We start from the raw sequence: 18775 nt of genomic DNA, 5'->3' as shown, positions 1-18775 counted from the left end.
GGCCGGTCCTCCAGCTGCAGCTGCCTGTCATTCCTTGCAGGTGGTGAACGTTATTGGGATTTCAGTTGGAACTGGCTTGGCCTCGGCTTGTGACACGCTGATGTCTCAGGTGAGGACCACCCTCCCCCATGCACGATTTTTTTTTTTTAATTTATGTTTGTATTTAGTCAGTTACCTTTCCTGTTGGAGGCTAGGTAGGCGACTCTCCCCTCTTTGGCTTTTGTTGCCTTTTATTTGTCAAACACTGTGCTGCTGATGGCTGTAGATGTAAGCCAAGTGGGCTTTATAATTGGGCTCAGGGGCTGTGCTTTCCTTTCTGTCTCCGGTCTGATCTCTCCCACCCTGACACTGTACTCCCTCACCTGCTGTTGGAGACGCTCAGCTCCGTCTCCTGCCCACGTCTCTGTCCTGAGGGCCACACTTGAATGTCGGTCACGTCCCTGACATCACACTCAGCTCAACCAGAGCTAAGCCCATCCGGCTTTCCTCCCTGAACTGTTTCTCCTCTCGGGTTGTCTCTCTCAAGAACACACGACCCTCCACTGAAGCCAGAATCCTTCTTTATCTTCTGTCTCCTTACGTTAGCGGAGAGTCCGCTCACACCCCTCCGTCCTCGTTGCCTGTCACAGGACTGGGAACTCTGGGTTGGTGTGCTAACGCAGTCAGAGGAGAGTCCGATTCTGGTCCCGGCCTTTCTCTCCTGGCTCTGTCTTCCATCTCACCCACCTGGTTTACAACCATAGTGGTTTCCCTGGTAGAATCGGAGCTGCTTGGGGAGAAAGGCTATAATCCCATTCAGTCTTTGAATCCCTGTGGCTCAGCATCGTGCTTGCTATGTAGTGGGTACCCTGGACATCTGTCGAATGAGTGAGAGGAAAGCAGAGAAGCAAGCAGGGATGGGTAGATGACGACGGATGGATGGATAGACGGTTGGGTGGTGGGTGGATGGGTTTATAGATGGATGCGGGATAGACGGGTGGGTGGGTGGAGGGGGGATGGATGGATGGATAGATGGTTGGGTTGGATGGTAGAATGATGGTTGGACAGATGGATGGATGGGTAGATGGCTAGAGGGATGGATGGTAGATAGATGAGGTGGACAGATGAATGATGGCTAGATGGGTAGGTAGATGTGTCATAGATGAGTCCTGCCTTCAAACCCACTGCCTGGGAGAGTGGGGACAGGGTTATATCCCAAGGAAGGAGTGGCCCTGAGCATATGTGTTATATCCTGAGCTGTTGGACTCAGCTCCTCAGCTGTTGGTGCGTGAGGGTGTCCTGGGATAGTTTTTATAGGCTAAGCTAAATGTGGCTCTAAGGACTAAATGTAGCTCTGGATTGGCATGGTAGAGAATGTGAAATTTTATTTATTTTTTTAATCATTAGAAAATTTTTTTAATGCTTATTTATTTTTGAGAGAGAGGGAGAGAGACAGCATGAGCGGGGGAGGGGCAGAGAGCGAGGGAGACACAGAATCTGAAGCGGGCTCCAGGCTCTGAGCTGTTAGCACGGAGTCCGATGCGGGGCTCGAAGTCACGAACTGCGAGATCATGACCTGAGTTGAAGTCAGACGCTTAAGTGACTGAGCCACCCAGGAGCCCCTGAAATTTTATTTTAAAATAGTTATTTTGTCCCTTTTTTGTTACCATTTCAGTTATTTTTATTCATATAGTTAAAAAAAGAAAAAGACTAGATCTTTGTTTCCCCATCCACCCATATGCAGTGGACGTCTTTCCGTATTAGTAAACGTGTTTCTCTAATAGCACATTGTTTCTTGGATTTTAAATAGCCTTTTAAAAAGATTGTAAAGGTCAAGCACCGTCCAGAAACTTTAGGTTATCTAGAAACGTATTTGAAAAAGATGGAGGAAAAATCACTAAAGGTTAACTGTTTGGTGAATATCCTCCAAATATTTCCAAATATGGACACTTACACCATTCTAACATCTACATGGTCTTATTACTTTTTCCTGCCATTAAACCATGTGTTTTGGAGAACACATTGGATGAAGTAGGTGGACACATTCCCTTTTAATGTCTGCACAATATTCTATGTCCTTTGTACGGCCATTGTTTTTAATTTGTTTCCACTGACTCTTTCAAGGCACTTTAGGTTAGACTCCTTTTTGCTTTTGAGAAAGAGACAGTCATTCAGGGTACTTGAAGGAAAGGGAGCGTGAGAAAAGCTCTGAGAAGCCTTGACTCGGCCAAGGCCACGGGGGGGACCGGGCCTGCCCTGCCCTCCCGTGGCCTGCTCTCCGCTCTGTGCTCTGGCCACCTGGCTGCCCCTCATTTCTGCCTTTTGTGCTCTCGTCACACTTAAACATCAGGTGATGTCGTTTCTCTGTTCGCAACTCTCCTGTGACCCCGTCTGACTGTGGAGGCCGCTGAGCCCTCTGCTGTCCCCACCGGGCTTCCAGCCCCACAGGCTGCCCTGCTGGGCCTCTCCCAGACGTCTGCCTGGCTCGTTCTCCCAGTCCCCGCATGTGTTTGCCAGAAATCCCCTTCTTCGGGAGGCCTGCCATCCGCCGTGTAAACATCGTGCTCCTCCCCCAAGGGTCTGTCCCCCTTCCCTGATGTCTTTTTCTCCAAGCATTACTGCCATTCTGGAGAATGCACTCTAGATCTTAGTTATTTCTGTTTATCGTCTGTCTCCTTTTCCTTCTAGAAAGTCAGCTCCACGATGGCAGGGACTTCGGCCTGCTTTGTTCACTGCTGAGTTAGTTCCCGGGTCCCAGATGCATGTGGCACATAGTGAGAGTTCAAGAAATACTCGCTGAGCGAATCCGGCAGGCTCTAACCCGCGCCTGCTTCTTGCACCTTTGAAGCCCTGCTCTCTGCCGTCAGTGCCCTCCATGCCTAACTGTCCCTGTTCCCAGAGACAGGAGACTCCTCGTCCCGGGGCATGTTTAAAATGCCCTTGTGCCCTTGGCTCAGATGTTGGGGGCGGGAAACAACAGCTGTCCGGCTGCGTGGGTGGCCAGCAGGGTGCTCTCCCTTGGGGAGCCGTTTGCGATGCCGGCGGTCCAGGCCTCGGCCCGGTACACGGTGGCCCTCTTTATCACTGCGTTTGTTTTCTCCAGTCCTTCGGAGGCAAGAACCTAAAACGCGTGGGGATCATACTCCAGAGAGGAATCCTCATCTTGATGCTGTGTTGCTTTCCTTGCTGGGCCGTCTTCATCAATACGGAGCGTATCCTCCTGCTCTTAAAACAAGACCCCGAAGTCTCCAGGTCAGCATCGTCTCTAATGTCAGAACCCCAGGTTCAGCGTAAGTGACCGTCTGGTCGTCTTAACCTTCGTTGACGTTTTGGTCAGTTACCTGGACTTGAACCCCCGTGGAGAATGGAAACTGTGACTTGTGGATCACAGGGTATTAACGCTGGCAGGGACGAGCTGGCACAGAGTGACACAGAGTGACACAGCGTGACGCAGTAACCTGACGTCCTGCCCAGAGTGAAGATACAGGATGAGAATGTTAATACCCTTGGCCCCAGTCTACTTTCCCGGTGTTTTGTAAATACGCAGAGGGTTTTTTCCCTCCCAGAAGCAAAGGAGCAATATAGTTGCTTAGAGTTCTTAGAGTTGGGGTTTTTTTTTTTTAACCTACAATTCCAGCAAACTCTGGAATTTGTCTTCAGGATACACGGGATCACGGGATGCAGGGAGGCATCTCTCTTTTCTAGAACACCGTTCGTCTTGCTTCAGTGTGAGATACAGCTACAGTCCTGACCCAAAACGTTTCTGAACTTTGCCCGACTTTTAGTTCATTTTGCTCTGTTCATTCCATCTTTTCTGCTAAGAATGAGCTGAAAGATATAAAGTCAGACTTCCCTGTAAAAGCAGACACGTAGCAAGCCTAACATAGTGTTAATCTGGGTTGTGGAAAAAGCCTTTTCAGAGCGGTATTAAATTTCTCCCATGTAAATTACGTTTAATTTTTAGGAACCATGTGGATTCAATTTGAAGAAGTATGGCAGCAATTGTTTGAATATTAACTGAAGGCTGTTTGTTGTTTATTTCAGGATAGCCCAGATTTATGTGATGGTTTTCATTCCTGCTCTTCCTGTAAGTGTCGAGGATATTTTGTGTCCTGGGACGCCCCAAGCAGCTCATGAATAGTGTCATGCCTGTGCCTCCCCTTTCTGTTTATTTTATCATAGTCCTGTTCCCGTGCAAGTTCAGTGTGTATTTCTTGGACCTGTCATCCCATCCTTACTGCTTCTCAGAGCTTGTGCCACTTTGATATCCAACAGCTTGAACGTAATACACACACCGATGAGGGGGAAGAGCTTTCTGTCCTTATTCTGAGGGTGCTTTTGACTGCAGATTAATTAGTATGTTTCTGGGGCCCCTCTGGGATTGGGGAAAGTACTGCCAGCTGGTACTCTCAGAGCCATTCAGACGTCAAGGTAGTGAGCCGTTCGCACATTCGGCCAGTTCGAGGTCTGAGGGTCCTCCCCGGAAAATTCCAAACAGCATCCTCGCATTTGATCCGCGTGGGTCTGGGTCTCTGATTTTGAGGTCGCATCAGGAGGAAATACCTTCTTGAGAAACAGAACTGTCAGAAACTGTCGGAATTATGCCTTCATGTTAACAAGAGGTGTTTTTCTGTTTTATCTCCTAGGCAGCGTTCCTGTTCCAGCTGCAGACAAGATATTTGCAAAGTCAGGTATAGAGCCTTTGGATCTTTTTACTCCGTGGTCCCTAGAAACGTGTAGTAGATATTCTTAGGGAGTTCTCCGTGAAAGTCATTCACAGTTTTTTTCCCTGGAATTTTACCCAGAGTTCCTTGTTTGGGAGACCTGAGGTCTTGTAAGTGGATTTTGTCCAGCTCAGGAGAGATGCCCGTCTCAGTCTGTCAGATTCCTGCGCCCACCTCTTGTTTTACTCTGCAGCCCCTGCCTCCCACAGTACCCACAACACTGCACCCCTTCCCTCCTCTGTGGGCTGCCTGCTGGCTTTGGGTCTGACCTCAGGCCCGGCTCTGATGCCTGTGCTTTAGAGGAAGAGGCTGCAGAGTTCTGTGGGGTTTATGGCGCCCCCAGGAACCAGAGGGACAAGGGACATGGAGGGGAAGGCTAAGGGCAGAGCTGAGGGGGAGCTCTGCCTCTCTGTGTCCCCAGGTCCCTCTTACGTGAGCCGCCCGCTTGCCTTCATGTAACTTTTATCCACAGAAGCCGCTCTACTTTGATGGTGGCCAACTGTTTTTTAAAAAAAAAATGTAGACTCTTTTTGTTTTTTTGTAAGTTTATCTATCTTAAGAGAGAGTGCGAGCAGGAGAGGGGCAGAGGGAGAGGGAGACAGAGAATCCCAGGTAGGCTCCACGCTGTCAGCGCCCAGAACCCAACATGGGGCTCAATCTCATGACCCCGGGATCATGCCCTGAGCCAAAACCGAGAGTCAGATGCTCAACAGTCTGAACCACCCGGGCGCCCCAAATGTAGAGTCTTCAAGAAAATGTTTACATGAGGACTAGCGTAGAGTAGGCAAGAGACACACGAGAAGTGAGGAATGCGGCCCCGTAAATAATGGGGGTGAATGTGCACCGCATACCTGCTGGGGACCGGGCCCTGCTGGGTTCTTCGTGTGGGGTGACCTCATGATCCTTCACCTTGGCCCTGGACGGAAGTTAGGTAACTCGGCCTGAGTGTCTCCCATGGGGTCTTCCTGGGACACCTCGGGCCATGCACCGATTTGCTGTCCATGCGGTCATCCCTTCTCTTCTATCTCTGTGTTACTGTGATAGAAACGATGGCCCAGCGGGTCACTCAAAAGCTTTTAGAAACTTCTAGTTGGCCGGGCTCGCAGCTGCACCAGTGGGGGAGACGTGGCCAGCGGCTCTGACCCTGGCCGTCGACGTCCTCTGTGATGGTGTTGTCATTCAGAACCCTTGCCTGTGTACCTCTTGAGTGTTCGGCTGACCATCTCTTTAGAAAAACTCACTCTTTCTGCTGCAAGAGTCTTAACTGTTCTCACGAGACCACATTCTCCGCTCACCAGAGGAGTGGAAACATCCCCACGCAGCCCGGCTAAAGCAGTTGTATGTCCTGCCTTTTAACTCGACCCTAACGCGCTCTGCCCAGAGTTTCAGGGACCTCCCACGGGTTAAAGGGCTCGGTCCCTCGAGACTCCCCTCCCCCCCACCTTCCGGTGCCCACGTTGCCCCCTGTGCTTCTGACTGATCGGCTGTAGGTTGGAGGTTTCCACAACCGCCAGCCTGGTTCCGTTAATTTTTTAGAGCGACTCCCAGGACTCACGAAGAGTTTGCTTACGATTTGCCGGTTTATTACAAAAGGGTGTGGCAAAGAACGCAGGCCAAACACCCAGATGGCAAGGTGTGTGGGACAGGGTCCGGAATTTTCACAGCACGTCCTCGTGTTCACAGCCTGGAGGCTGTCTGAACCCCGTGCTTCTGCGGTTTCAGGGGAGGCTCCCTCATGTAGGCGGGATTGATCACTTCCTCTATTCCCAGCCCCTCTCCCCTCCCCCAAAAATGAGCGAAGGGCTGAATATGTCAAGCTCCTAACAATCATGGCTTGGTTGTTCTGGTGAGCAGCTCCCATCCAGGAGCCCACCCAGAGTCATTAGGACAAAAGGCGCCCTTGTCACCCAAGAAATTCCAAAGGATTTAGGAACTCTGTGTCAAGAACCCGGGTTGAAGACCAAGTATTAGAACAAAGGATCCGCCTCGTGCCCCTGCCACTGAGAAGTTCTAGGGGAGTTAGGAGCTCCGTGCCGGGAAGTGGGGGCGGGGTGGGGGCAGAGACCAGTATATATGCTTCCCATTACGTTACACCCCATAACCGATCAGCTTTTGAAAATGCTGTTTGTTTTCCTGTTTGGGGATTTTAGGGCATCATCATGCCTCAAGTGATCACTGGGATTGCAGCAAACGTGATCAATGTGGGCATGAACGCCCTCCTGCTCTATGCCCTGGACCTCGGAGTGGTGTAAGTTGTGACCCGTTCGTTCCCCAAGTGTCCAGTGTCTGCTGGCCGCGGCCCTGGGGGCTGGGATATGGGGGGGGGGGGTGAAGCAGCCTGGGAGGGAATCTCCATGGGGTGGGGGCTGGTGTCCTGGAGCACCTTGGGGGGGCAGTCAGCCCAGGCTGTGGGAAGGAGTGCGGACGTTAGCTGGGGGAGAATGTTGTGGAAGAGGTGACGTTGTGAGCTGACACCTGCCTGTCCGGTGGAGTTAGTGTGAGAGGGCGTCGCTGCGGCCCGTGAAGACTGAGATGCCAGACCTGAGCAAAGGCAGGAGGGGGCAGAGGACTGTCGGGATCTCCCACTAGCTCTGAGTTGTAAGAAATCAAGCCAGTTCCGTCTCTGTGAAGCTGGAGAGTTGGAGGGTCCCACGAGGAAGGCAGTGTCCGTTTGGACCTCCCGCCGGTAGGCACCATGCTGTCGATCCGTCCCTGACTTGAACCGTCTGGTGCGCTGGCCCAGGTCCAGCCCCTTGCATGTGGGCCGACGTGGTCACACGAGCACTCGAGATACATTATGAATGAAATGTAGTAAAATGAGATAGAATAGAAAATAGTGTATGGAGGTCTTTTCATGAGACTTCGTGTGTATACATATTAATGTGGGTACCAGGTAGTGATGGAAATTTAGTTCTGTTAGTTGCAGTAATACACGTGTGTGTGTATATACACACACACACATATTTGTACATTTGTACGTTTGTATATAAGTCACTAAGTGATGGGTAGTAGAGAGGTGGACTATAAGAATAATCAATGAAAAAAGGTTTGTAACATCTTCTGCCAGAAAAGCCTTTGACCATGGGGGGCGGGAGCACGAGTCGGCAGGCAGGTCTGAGAGCTGGTGACATCAACCCACATAAACACCTGATTGGCACCCGGTTTGTCCGGCTTTCCTCTGCAGGTGCACCTCACAGACCATCTCGTAGAAGTTTCTTGAACAGGTGTATGGAGGACAGTTTGGATAGTTGGAAAAGAGGAGAAGAACACATAGGAATGGGTTAATAAGTGATAGAGTGTGAGGACTGGTCGGAAGATTAAAATGAAAAAATAGGAAGCAAGCAGGGTTCTGGGCTCTCTGTGCCAGGACGGGGCATCATTTAATTTGTGGTGATAAAATGTCATCTAAGATGCTCTAAGGTTGTCTTGTAATTGAAAACAAATTTATTATAATCCTGGGAAATAACTGTGAACCTTAGACCAGTATTTTGAGCACAGTAGTTGTTTTTGATATTGTACTTAGCTGACTACATTTAAGAATTTATCTGATAGGTTATTTCGGGCTGTTAGGACAGAGGACAGTGACAAGTGTGTATGTCCTTTTATTTTTCTGGTGATGAACAGTAACATTTGGCTCTTCCACAAAATTGTTGGTGGAAAGAAAACAAGTCAGTTATAAGTGGACAGTGTATTTAAATCATTAAAAGATAGTCCACAAGTTCTAGGCTTTTCTAATAACTGTAATTCTTAAACAGAGCAAAAGCTTGTCAGGGGTAGTCTGTTTATTTATATTTGGACAGAATATACTCCCAGGTAATGATCACTTTCTCTCCTTCAGAGGATCTGCCTGGGCAAACACCACTTCCCAGTTCCTCCTGTCTGCTCTCCTTCTCCTGTACATGTGGTGGAAAAAAATCCACGTCGATACCTGGGGAGGTATGAGAACTTTGATTTACATTATGATATTTGTTATTCAGAAGGATGTAATTCGGGTGTTTGGATATTTTTCCCCCAGAGAGTTTTTTTTTTTAATCTTTTTGGAAAATTAAAAAAATTAAGGAAAATATTTGTATACTGAAAATATAAAAATTATAGGTCACTATGAGTTTTGTTTTTTTTTTAAATGTCCATAAAGGCAGCTTTTGGTCATAGAAAACGATTGGCAGCTATTGGGTTTAAGAATTGATATTTAAGGAATTAAAATTGCAGATACAAAATCTAAATTTTCCTTTGCAAATCATCCTGCTGTATTAAAACACAGTTTGATTGATATCTTGTCGACTCAGATGAACAGACTGAGTTCTTAAATAATAGTACCACTTAACAGTTTCGCCAAATTCCCTTAAATAGTGTAACATGCATTTGTAAGTTTAGTAAAATAGATTTGTTTTCTAATTTTTTAAATTGTGGTAAATGTATGTAACATAAAACTTGCTATTTTAGCCATTTTAAGTGCCCTTAAATACATTCACAGTGTTTGGTAACCATCACCACAATCCAGTTCTAAAACATTTTTATCACCCCAAACAGAAATTCTGTACCAGTTAAGCAGTCACTGCCCATTTTTTTCTCCCTCTAGACCCCCAGTAACCTCCAGTCTACTTTCCGTTGATCTTGTACCTTGAAACTTTCCTGAAGTCCTTCATTAGCTCCGAAGGCTTTCTGGTTGACTCTTTGGGTGATTCTTTATAGAAGATCATACCATGTGCGAATAGAGATAATTTTACTTCTTCCCTCCCGGTTTTGATGCCTCTTAATTTCTTTTCTTGATTAATCGCTCTGACTACAACCTCTAGTGCAGCGTTGAAAAAAAGTAGCAAAAGTGAACATCTTTGTCTTGTTTCTGATTTTAGGGGTAAAGTTTTCAGACTTTAGCCATTGATATGACATATGTGAGTTTTTCATAGAAGCCCTTCGTCAGGTTGAGAAAGTTTCCCCTATTCCTAGTTTGTTGAGTGTTTTTGTTCATAAAAGTGTGTTGGATTTTTTTTTTTCCCTGCGTTAACTGAGATGATCACTCTTTGTTTTTTCTTCCATTTTATTAATGTGGTGTATTGCATTGATTGATGTTAATCATCTCGTGTGTTCTTGGGATAAATCCCATTTGGTCACTGTGTGCGATCATTAAATATGTTGCTGGGTGTGGTTTGCCAGTATTTTGTCGAGGATTTTTACATCTATATTCATAAGGGATATTGTTCTGTGATTTTCTTTTCTTGTGTTGTCTTAATCTGGCTTTGGTGTTGAGGTGATGCTGGCCTCAGAACGAGGCTGTGGGTTTGGTACCATTATTTCTCTTCTGTGTTTTGGAAGTTTGAGGAGAATTGGTGTCAGTTCTTCAAATATTTGCTTTAATTCACCGGTGAAGCCGTAAGGTCTTGGACTTTGTTGGGAAATTCTGATTGCCTGTTCAGTCTCTTATTAAAGGTTTGTTGAGATTTTCTCTTTGTGTTCGGTCACTTGAGGTAATTTGTGTGTTTCTAGGAATTTGTCATTTCGTCTAGTTATTTGATTTGTTGCCATATAGTTCCTAGAACTCTCTTATATTTTTTATTAAAGTGAGGTTGGTAGTAACATCCCCACTGTTATTTTTGATTTTAGTTATTTGAGCCTTTGTTCTTTTTCTCTTGGTCAGTTTAGCTAAAGTTTTTTCAATTTCGTTGATCTCTTTTCGTTTGTTTGTTTTTGTTTTATTTTTTCAAAGAATCGGTTTTTGGTTTTCTGGTTCTCTCTTGTTATTTTTCCATTCTCTACTTCATTTATTTCTGCTTTAATCTTCATTATTTATGTTGTTCTAGCTTTGGGTTTAATTTGCTCTTTTTCCGTCTCCTCCATGTGTAAAATTAATTTTATCCATTTGAGAGCTTTTTTCTTTTGCAATGTAGGCATTTACAGTTAGAAATGTCCCTTTGAGTACTCCTTCACTTCATCTAGTGTGGTGGGTTGTGTATTTGTTTTCTTTTGTTTCAGTGTGGTGTGTTTTTTTTCCGTTGAACTTTTGCTACACTTTTTAATAAAGTTTATTTATTTAGGGTGAGAGCAGGAGGAAGGGCAGAGAGAGCAGGAGAGAGAGAGAATTCAAAGGCGGCTCCGCACTGTCACTGGAGAGCCTGACGCCTGATGTGGGACTCAAACTCATGAACTGTGTGTGACATCATGATCTGAGCCGAAACCAAGAATGTGACACTTAACAAACTAAGCCACGCAGGTGCCCCTTCAGAGTTGTTTTTCAAATTGTCCCTTGTGTTTTGTTTAAGAGTGTGTTTAATTTGGGGCACCTGGGTGGCTCAGTCGGTTGAGCATCCAACTTCAGCTCAGGTCATGATCTCACGGTTTGTGGGTTCGAGCCCGGCGTCGGGCTCTGTGCTGACAGCTCGGAGCCTGGAGCCTGCTTCGGATTCTGTGTCTCCCCCTCTCTCTGCCCCTCCCCTGCTTGCATTCTTCTCTCTCTCTCTCTCAAAAATAAATAAAATATTTAAAAAAAAGTTTAATTTTTCATGTATATGAATTTTTTGGATTTCCTTATATTACTGGTTTTATCTTTATTCTGTTGTGGTTGGAGAAGATACTTCGTATGAGATCAGTCTTCCCAAGCGACTCTAAACTTGTTTTGTGACCTAACACATGGGCTGACCTGGAGAATGTCCCGTGTGCACTTGAGAAGAGTATTGCTGATGTTGGGTGGAGAGCTCTGTACAAGTCTGGTGCATAGTGTTGTTTTAAGTCCTCTCTTTCCTTAGTGATCTCTGTCTACGTGTTCCATTCATTACCGAAAATAGTACTGGAGTCTCCCAACTATTTTATGGAACTGTCTAATTCTCTAGTTGTGTAAATGTTTGCTTTGTATTTTATGGGGCTCTGTTGTTTGGCCCCTGCCTGTTTATCATTGTTGTGTCTTCTTGATAAACTGACTGTCTCATCAATGTATCATGTCCTTCAGGGGCACCTGGCTGGCTCAGTAGGTTAAGCGTCCCAAGTTCGGCTCGGGTCATGATCTCGCGGTTCCTGAGTTTGAGCCCGGCATAGGGCTCTGCAGATCCTGCTTCAGATCCTGCTCCCTCCCTCTCTGCCTCTCCCCCACTCATGCTTTCTCCCTCTCTCTCTCTGTGTCTCAAAAATAAATATTAAACACACACACGTATATAATGTCCTTTTGTCTTTTATAATAGATTTTGACTTAAAGTTATTTTGTCTAATCTTAGTCTAGCCACCCCAGCTCTCTTTGGGCTCCTACCCCAGTTCTCTTTGGGTTACTACTGATATAGAATCTATATATATATTTTTTTTTGAATTTTTTTTAATGTTTATTTATTTTTTTTGAGACAGAGAGAGACAGAGCATGAACGGGGGAGGGGCAGAGAGAGAGGGAGACACAGAACCGGAAACAGGCTCCAGGCTCTGAGCCATCAGCCCAGAGCCTGACGCGGGGCTCGAACTCATGGACCGCGAGATCGTGACCTGGCTGAAGTCGGACGCTTAACCGACTGCGCCACCCAGGCGCCCCTCTGCTTCATTTTTTAAGGCCATTTTCATCAGATACAGAAGTCTCGGTTGACAGTTATTTTCTTTTGGCGATTGACTGATTGATTGATTGAGAGCACATGCACACTCTCATGTGCGTAGGGGAGGGGCAGAGAGAGCGGGAAAGAGAGAAACTTAAGCAGGCTCCAATGCAGGGCTCGATCCCACAACCCTGGGGTCATGATGAGTCAGATCCCACAACCCTGGGGCCAAAACGATGAGTCAGATGCTTAAGCAAACTGAACCACCAAGGTACCCCTCTTTCAGCAATTTAAATATGTCATTCCGCTGCCTTATGGCCTCCATGGTTTCTGATGAGAAACTGTAGGTTAATCATCTTGAGGATTCCTTGGACGTGATGAGTCACTTCTCTCCTGCTGCCTTAAAAAATTCTTTGACAATATGATTATAATGTGTCTTGCTGTGGATCTCATTGAGTTGATCTCACTCGCAGTTTGTTGAGTTCTTAGATGTGTATATTATCTTTCTGGCAGCCTTTAATCTACTTCCTGTCAATGGATTTGCCTGTTCTGAACATTTCACAGAACTTAAACCGCACAATAGGTGGTCCTCTGTGACTGGTTTATTTCACTTAGCCTGATATTTTCAAGGCTCATCCATGTTGTAGCTTGTATCAGTATTTCCATTTCTTTACACAGGTGAATCATATTCAGTCGGTCATACATGGTATCATGGAGATGCCATGTTTTACTTATCCATTGAACAGTTAATGGGTATTTGGGTTCCACTTTTTGGCTATTTTCAGTAACGTTACTGTCCACACTCATGTACAAGTTTTTGTGTGGCTATATCTTTCAGTTCTTTTCGGTAAATAAGTAGGAGTGGGATTACTAGGTCATATGGTAATTCTGTGATTAACCATCTGCAGAATTGCCCGACTGTTTTCCAAACTGGCTACATGATTTTACATTCCCACCACATCCTCACCAGCACTTACTTTATTTTTCTTTTTATTTTATTATTATTTTTTAATTCTAGCTATCCTATTAGGTAGGAAGAGGTGGCTTGGGATTTTGACTTTCATTTGCCTGATGGCAGATGGTGTTGAGTATCTCGGGTTTCTTGGCTTGCTCAGCTCTTGTATTTCCTTTTTTCTTTACATTTCTTCGCCCCTCTGTCTGTAAGAACACTTCCCGTCGTGCCATTTGATTAGATTCAAAGCTTCGCCTCATTACGTAGTTCTGTTATCAGATCCTCCACCTTTATCACTGATTAGATTCCGTAGCCCTTTGATGTCCTTCCTGGTAACTGGCTTCTGATTGGATTCTGTATCTTGTGATTTTGGCCCTGTGGCTATAGCACTAAGTCACAAATTACTGAATACATATTTTTGAATGTTTATTTATTTTTGAGACAGAGAGAGACAGATCGCGAGTGGGGGAGGGGCAGAGAGAGAGGGAGACCCAGAACCCGAAGCAGGCTCCAGGCCCCGAGCTGTCAGCACAGAGCCCGACATGGGGCTCGAAACTCACAAACCATGAGATCATGACCAGAGCCAAAGTCAGATGCTTAACTGACTGAGCCACCCAGGCACCCCCAGCATTCTTTTCTTTTCTTTTTTTTAAAAAAAGATTTTTTTTCATTTATTTATTTCTGAGAGACAGAGTGAGACAAAGTGAGAGTGGGGGAGGGGCAGAGAGAGAGGGAGACCCAGAATCCAAAGCAGGCTCCAGGCCCCAAGCTGTCAGCACAGAGCCCGACACGGGGCTCGAACCCATGAACCGTGAGATTGTGACTTACTCTGAAGTCGGACGCGTAACCTACTGAGTCACCCAGGCGGCCCACAAATTACTGAATGTTTAAAAGTTCAGAGAATAACTGAATATTCACAAAATACTGAATATTTAAAAGTTCAGAGAAAGTATAGAGAATAACATAACACCATAATTTACAATACCAGGTTTCATGGGTTAACATTTTCTTTTCCTTCTGCCACTTAAAAAACAAAGGAATTAAAGATTAAAGATGGTGTTTGTTTTAGTTGGGATTTCATTCTGCTGTGAATAACAGGAAAACCAAATAACAGTGTCTTTAAAAACGTGGGAGTTTCTTTTTTCTCTCACCTGCAAGAAATTCAGCGGTAGTTGTCTAGGGCTGTGATGTCTGTCTGCAGTGTCACGGTCACGTGCAGGGCTGGCACTACTGGTTGAGCTCTCAAAGGTGGGGCCATCTGGAGGGAGGGCCGGAATCCCACCCAGGGTTCAACTGCCACACATCCTTCGAAGCACAGGGCTGCGGCATCCTTTCTTTTCCTTTCTTTTTTTTTTAATGTTTATTTTTGAGAGAGAGAGAGAGAGAGAGAGAGAGTGCACGTGGGAGAGGGGCAGAGAGAGGGGGAGACACAGAATCTGAAGCAGGCTCCAGGCTCCAAGCTGTCAGCACAGAGCCCAACATGGGGCTCAAAACTCACAAACCATGAGATCATGACCGGAGCCAAAGTCAGATGCTTAGCCGACTGAGTCACCCAGGCACCCCCAGCATTCTTTTCTTTTCTTTTTTTTAAAAAAAGAATTTTTTTTTTACATTTATTTATTTCTGAGAGACAGAGTGAGACAAAGTGAGAGTGGGGGAGGGGCAGAGAGAGAGGGAGACACAGGATCGGAAGCAGGCTCCAGGCTCTGAGCTGTCAGCACAGAGCCCAACATGGGGCTCAAAACTCACAAACCATGAGATCATGACCGGAGCCAAAGTCAGATGCTTAGCCGACTGAGCCACCCAGACGCCCCCAGCATTTCTTTTCTTTTCTTTTCTTTTCTTTTCTTTTCTTTTCTTTTCTTTTCTTTTCTTTTCTTTTCTTTTCTAATTTTTTTTTTACATTTATTTATTTCTGAGAGACAGAGTGAGACAAAGTGAGAGTGGGGGAGGGGCAGAGAGAGAGGGAGACACAGGATCGGAAGCAGGCTCCAGGCTCTGAGCTGTCAGCACAGAGCCCGACACGGGGCTTGAACCCACAGACTGTGAGATCATGACCTGAGCCGAAGTCGGACGCTCAACCGACTGAGCCACCCAGGCGCCCCCCCAGCATTCTTTTCTTAGCACAAAGGTGGATCTGCTGGCTAAGCTCTATGCCATGGTGTTCTATCTACCCATAAGGGGTACTATATAGGTTAATAGAAGTCCTGGTTCCAGGCTCTTTTTATCTTACTTCTCCACGGTATATAGTTTCCACTCCCAAGGTCACTTCATGGACCAAGATGCTACTATGTTCCAGTTAGTAGGAAGGAGGAGGGAGGAAAACAGGACATTCACACACCCCCTTTAAGTGTGTTAAAAGTTCCTGACAGGTGCCCACACCACATAGCCCCATGGTCATATTAAGCTGCAAGAAATGGATACATGGCCCCTAAACTTGTAAGTTTATTTCTGTGAAAGATTGTGAAGGATCAGGATGTGGGTTTTGCTAGGCACATAGCGGTCCCTGCTGCAGTTGGGAACCATGAAGTGCTCAGGAAACGCCAACAGCTCTGGCTCTTCTCCTGCATTCACCCTGGATGCTCATTTATCTCGCGAGATTTTGTGCATGCTCCTGCTTGACAGAGTGCCCCAAAAAGTCGATCATTTTACTGATCGATGTAAACGCTTCTTAATTAAGTGAATTGAAACTGTGGCATGCTAATTTTCAGTCAAATGCTGCAGATCGAAATCAGAGTTTGCTTACAGTCAGAAAAACTTCATGTGCGCTTTTTAAAACAAAACGAATCTGTTAACAGTGATAAAAGAGAAGCGAGTTTAGGTCCTTATACTTTAAGTCTTATAATCAGCCTCCTTTCATTTGTTTCTTTTCAATTAAAAATTTTTTTTTTTTAGTGTTTATTTTTGAGAGAGAGGGGCATAGTGCAAGTGGGGGAGGGGAAGAGAGAGAGAGAGAGAGGGAGACACAGTCCGAAGCAGGCTCCAGGCTTTGAACTGTCAGCACACAGCCTGGTGCGGGACTCGAACTTAGGGACTGTGAGATCATGCCCTGAGCCGAAGTCAGACGCTCAGCTGACTGAGCCACGCAGGTGCCCCTCTCTTCACTTTTAAAAGCAGAATCGGGGGCACCTGGGTCGCTCAGTCAGTTGAGCGTCTGACTCTTGATTTTGGCTCAGGTCGTGATCCCAGGGTCATGGGATTGAGCCCCACATCGGGCTCTGCACTGGGCGTGGAGCCTGTTTAAGGTTCTCTCTGGTCCTTTGTCCCTCTCCTTTGCTCTCTTGCCCTCTCTCTCAAAAATGAAATGGAATGGAATCTTAGAAAACGTGTTAGCCTCATTCTGCCCAGCGTCCACATCTACACGTAGACAACGTTCAACCATTTTCTCTTGTCAGATCACAGTTCTTAATCATTTCTGATTCTTCTTGTTTTAAAGTCAAAATGAGGAAAACTCCCGTATCTTGTAACAGCTTCGTTGAGGCATATGATACAGACGCTGTAAAATCCAGTTTGAGGATGTTTCTTCTTGTGACTGCAGTCCCTCCCTGCCCTTACCCTGTCTTCATCCTGAGCCTCAGGCAGTCACTAATGTGCTCTCAGCCTCCGTGGACCTTTTCTGGACCATCATAAATACTTTACGTTGTACCTAAACCATCGTTTATGAGGCAGGCTAATGGCCTCTGCAGAGGTGGCTAATAAGGAAGGTGATCTTATACATACCATGTAAAGTAATTCTTAGCTCTTTGCTCAATTTTTGTCTTTGTTTTTATCTCCCTTCACCCCTTAGTTTTAACGGTGGAGGAAAAAGGGCCACATCCAAACACTTATTTATAGACACAGATGCCTATTTGGGACCCTCTGCAAATCTAGGTCATTATCCCAGGTTGGTAGATCCTTTAATGTTAGGAGGTGGGTAGGATTTGGGTGTGGATTGGTTTATCTGCTGTGAAATTATTAACTGTTTAGCGTTCTTTAAATATTGACCAACATTTTTCTAAATATTCTCTCAGTACTTACGTAACTAAGACCCCCAAACTCAAGAGTTAACAATTGAGGGGCGCCTGGGTGGCTCAGTAGGTTAAGCGTCCGACTCTCAGGGTTACATCAGGTATTTCCAAAGTACTGTTTGTGCCCATTCAGATGCCCTTTTCTCAGCCCGGTGTCCCTCCTGTCCCGTAAATACTTGTCCTAATTGTTTTCTCTTCACAATCCAGCCTGTTGTTTACTTAGCTTTGAAGACCTTGTTCTGTGTGTGTGGTCCCCATAGTCCAGCCCAAAGCTTCTATTGCAACTGCTTGCTGTCCGTGGGGCCTGTGTGGGTCTGGTTTCATAAGGTCCGGGGCCTTTGGTCTGTCTGGCCCCCTGAAACTGATTGCCGTGAACCAGCACCCCGGCAACTTGCATCAGTAATATATGACAGTACGATTCGTCCCACACACTTCGCTGCCGTTATCTATGCTCCCAAGGAGTCACTCTGTTTTAGGTGTGTCTTTTCTAAATAGCATATGGCATTATTCCTTCTAAGAATCTACAGTTTCTAATCAGTGCCTTTACCCGTTTGCATTTATTGTCATTAAAACGTATTAGGACCTACTTACTAGGAATTACTCTGTGTTTTCTATTATTTCATGGTTTTTTTTTTTTTTTTCAACGTTTATTTATTTTTGGGACAGAGAGAGACAGAGCATGAACGGGGGAGGGGCAGAGAGAGAGAGGGAGACACAGAATCGGAAACAGGCTCCAGGCTCCGAGCCATCAGCCCAGAGCCCGACGCGGGGCTCGAACTCCCGGACCGCGAGATCGTGACCTGGCTGAAGTCGGACGCTTAACCGACTGCGCCACCCAGGCGCCCCTATTATTTCATGGTTTTACCTTGCTTTTTTTTCCTCTCTTATTTCTTTACTTGTAATCGGTTTTCTTTCTGTCTTTACTCTTACTGTAACTCTTTTTTTTTTTTTTTTTTTTTTTACTGTAACTCTTGATTTGGGAGGTGGGGGCACCTTGTTCCGCATGTTGTTCAGCGTGGTGACTCTGGATCCAGATCGCCGCCGTTAGGTCCCATCTTGAAGTGGGATCTGGGGAACACTACCTAACTTCCGTGTCTCCATTTCCCTTTTTGTGAAATGATGATAATGAAAAATAGGGCCTACGGGGGCACCTGGGTAGCTCAGTTGGTTGGGCGTCTGACTTTGACTCAGGTCGTGATCTCATGGTTTGTGAGTTTGAGCCCCGCATCGGACCCTGCGCTGACCATACGATCCTGCTTGGGATTCTCTCTCTCTCCCTCTCTTTCTGCCCCTCCCTTACTCGTGTTCATTCTCTCGAAATAAATAAGCTTTACAAAAATCATAGGGCCTACATCCTTTAATTATTGTGAGGATTTAACTGAGTTATCCCTGTGAAGGGTTTAGAACAAAGACTGTGACAAAGTGCACTCAACAAATGTTAGCTGCCATTTTTTTTTTTTAGTATGCTAAACTGTTTTTAATTGTTTTACAGTCCCAAGCGCTTTCTCATGTTTCCCTTCAACTTTTTATTTTCAAGATGTTCAAGCCCACTGGAAAGTAGAATGGTTTAAGGGTCATGCGACTCTTCTTTCCCTTAATTTCCTGATCGTT

General features: G+C 45.8%; 1 protein-coding gene across 1 annotated transcript in view; it reads left to right on the top strand.

Annotated features, from left to right (window-relative positions):
* Positions 1–18775, top strand: part of LOC112857060 (multidrug and toxin extrusion protein 2-like) — a 60218-nt gene that overhangs the window by 7368 nt on the left and 34075 nt on the right. Inside the window, exons 3-8 of the mRNA XM_086686151.1 lie at positions 41–109; positions 3083–3231; positions 4024–4066; positions 4626–4670; positions 6854–6951; positions 8542–8639. Coding sequence (XP_086542277.1) covers positions 41–109; positions 3083–3231; positions 4024–4066; positions 4626–4670; positions 6854–6951; positions 8542–8639 — 502 coding nt within the window. The remainder of the gene's footprint in view (positions 1–40; positions 110–3082; positions 3232–4023; positions 4067–4625; positions 4671–6853; positions 6952–8541; positions 8640–18775) is intronic.

This window comes from Puma concolor, chromosome E1 (genome assembly GCF_028749965.1).
Source record: "Puma concolor isolate L17-30 chromosome E1, mPumCon1.1.hap2, whole genome shotgun sequence".
Taxonomy (NCBI): domain Eukaryota; kingdom Metazoa; phylum Chordata; class Mammalia; order Carnivora; family Felidae; genus Puma; species Puma concolor.
This window is presented reverse-complemented; position numbering and strand designations above follow the sequence as displayed.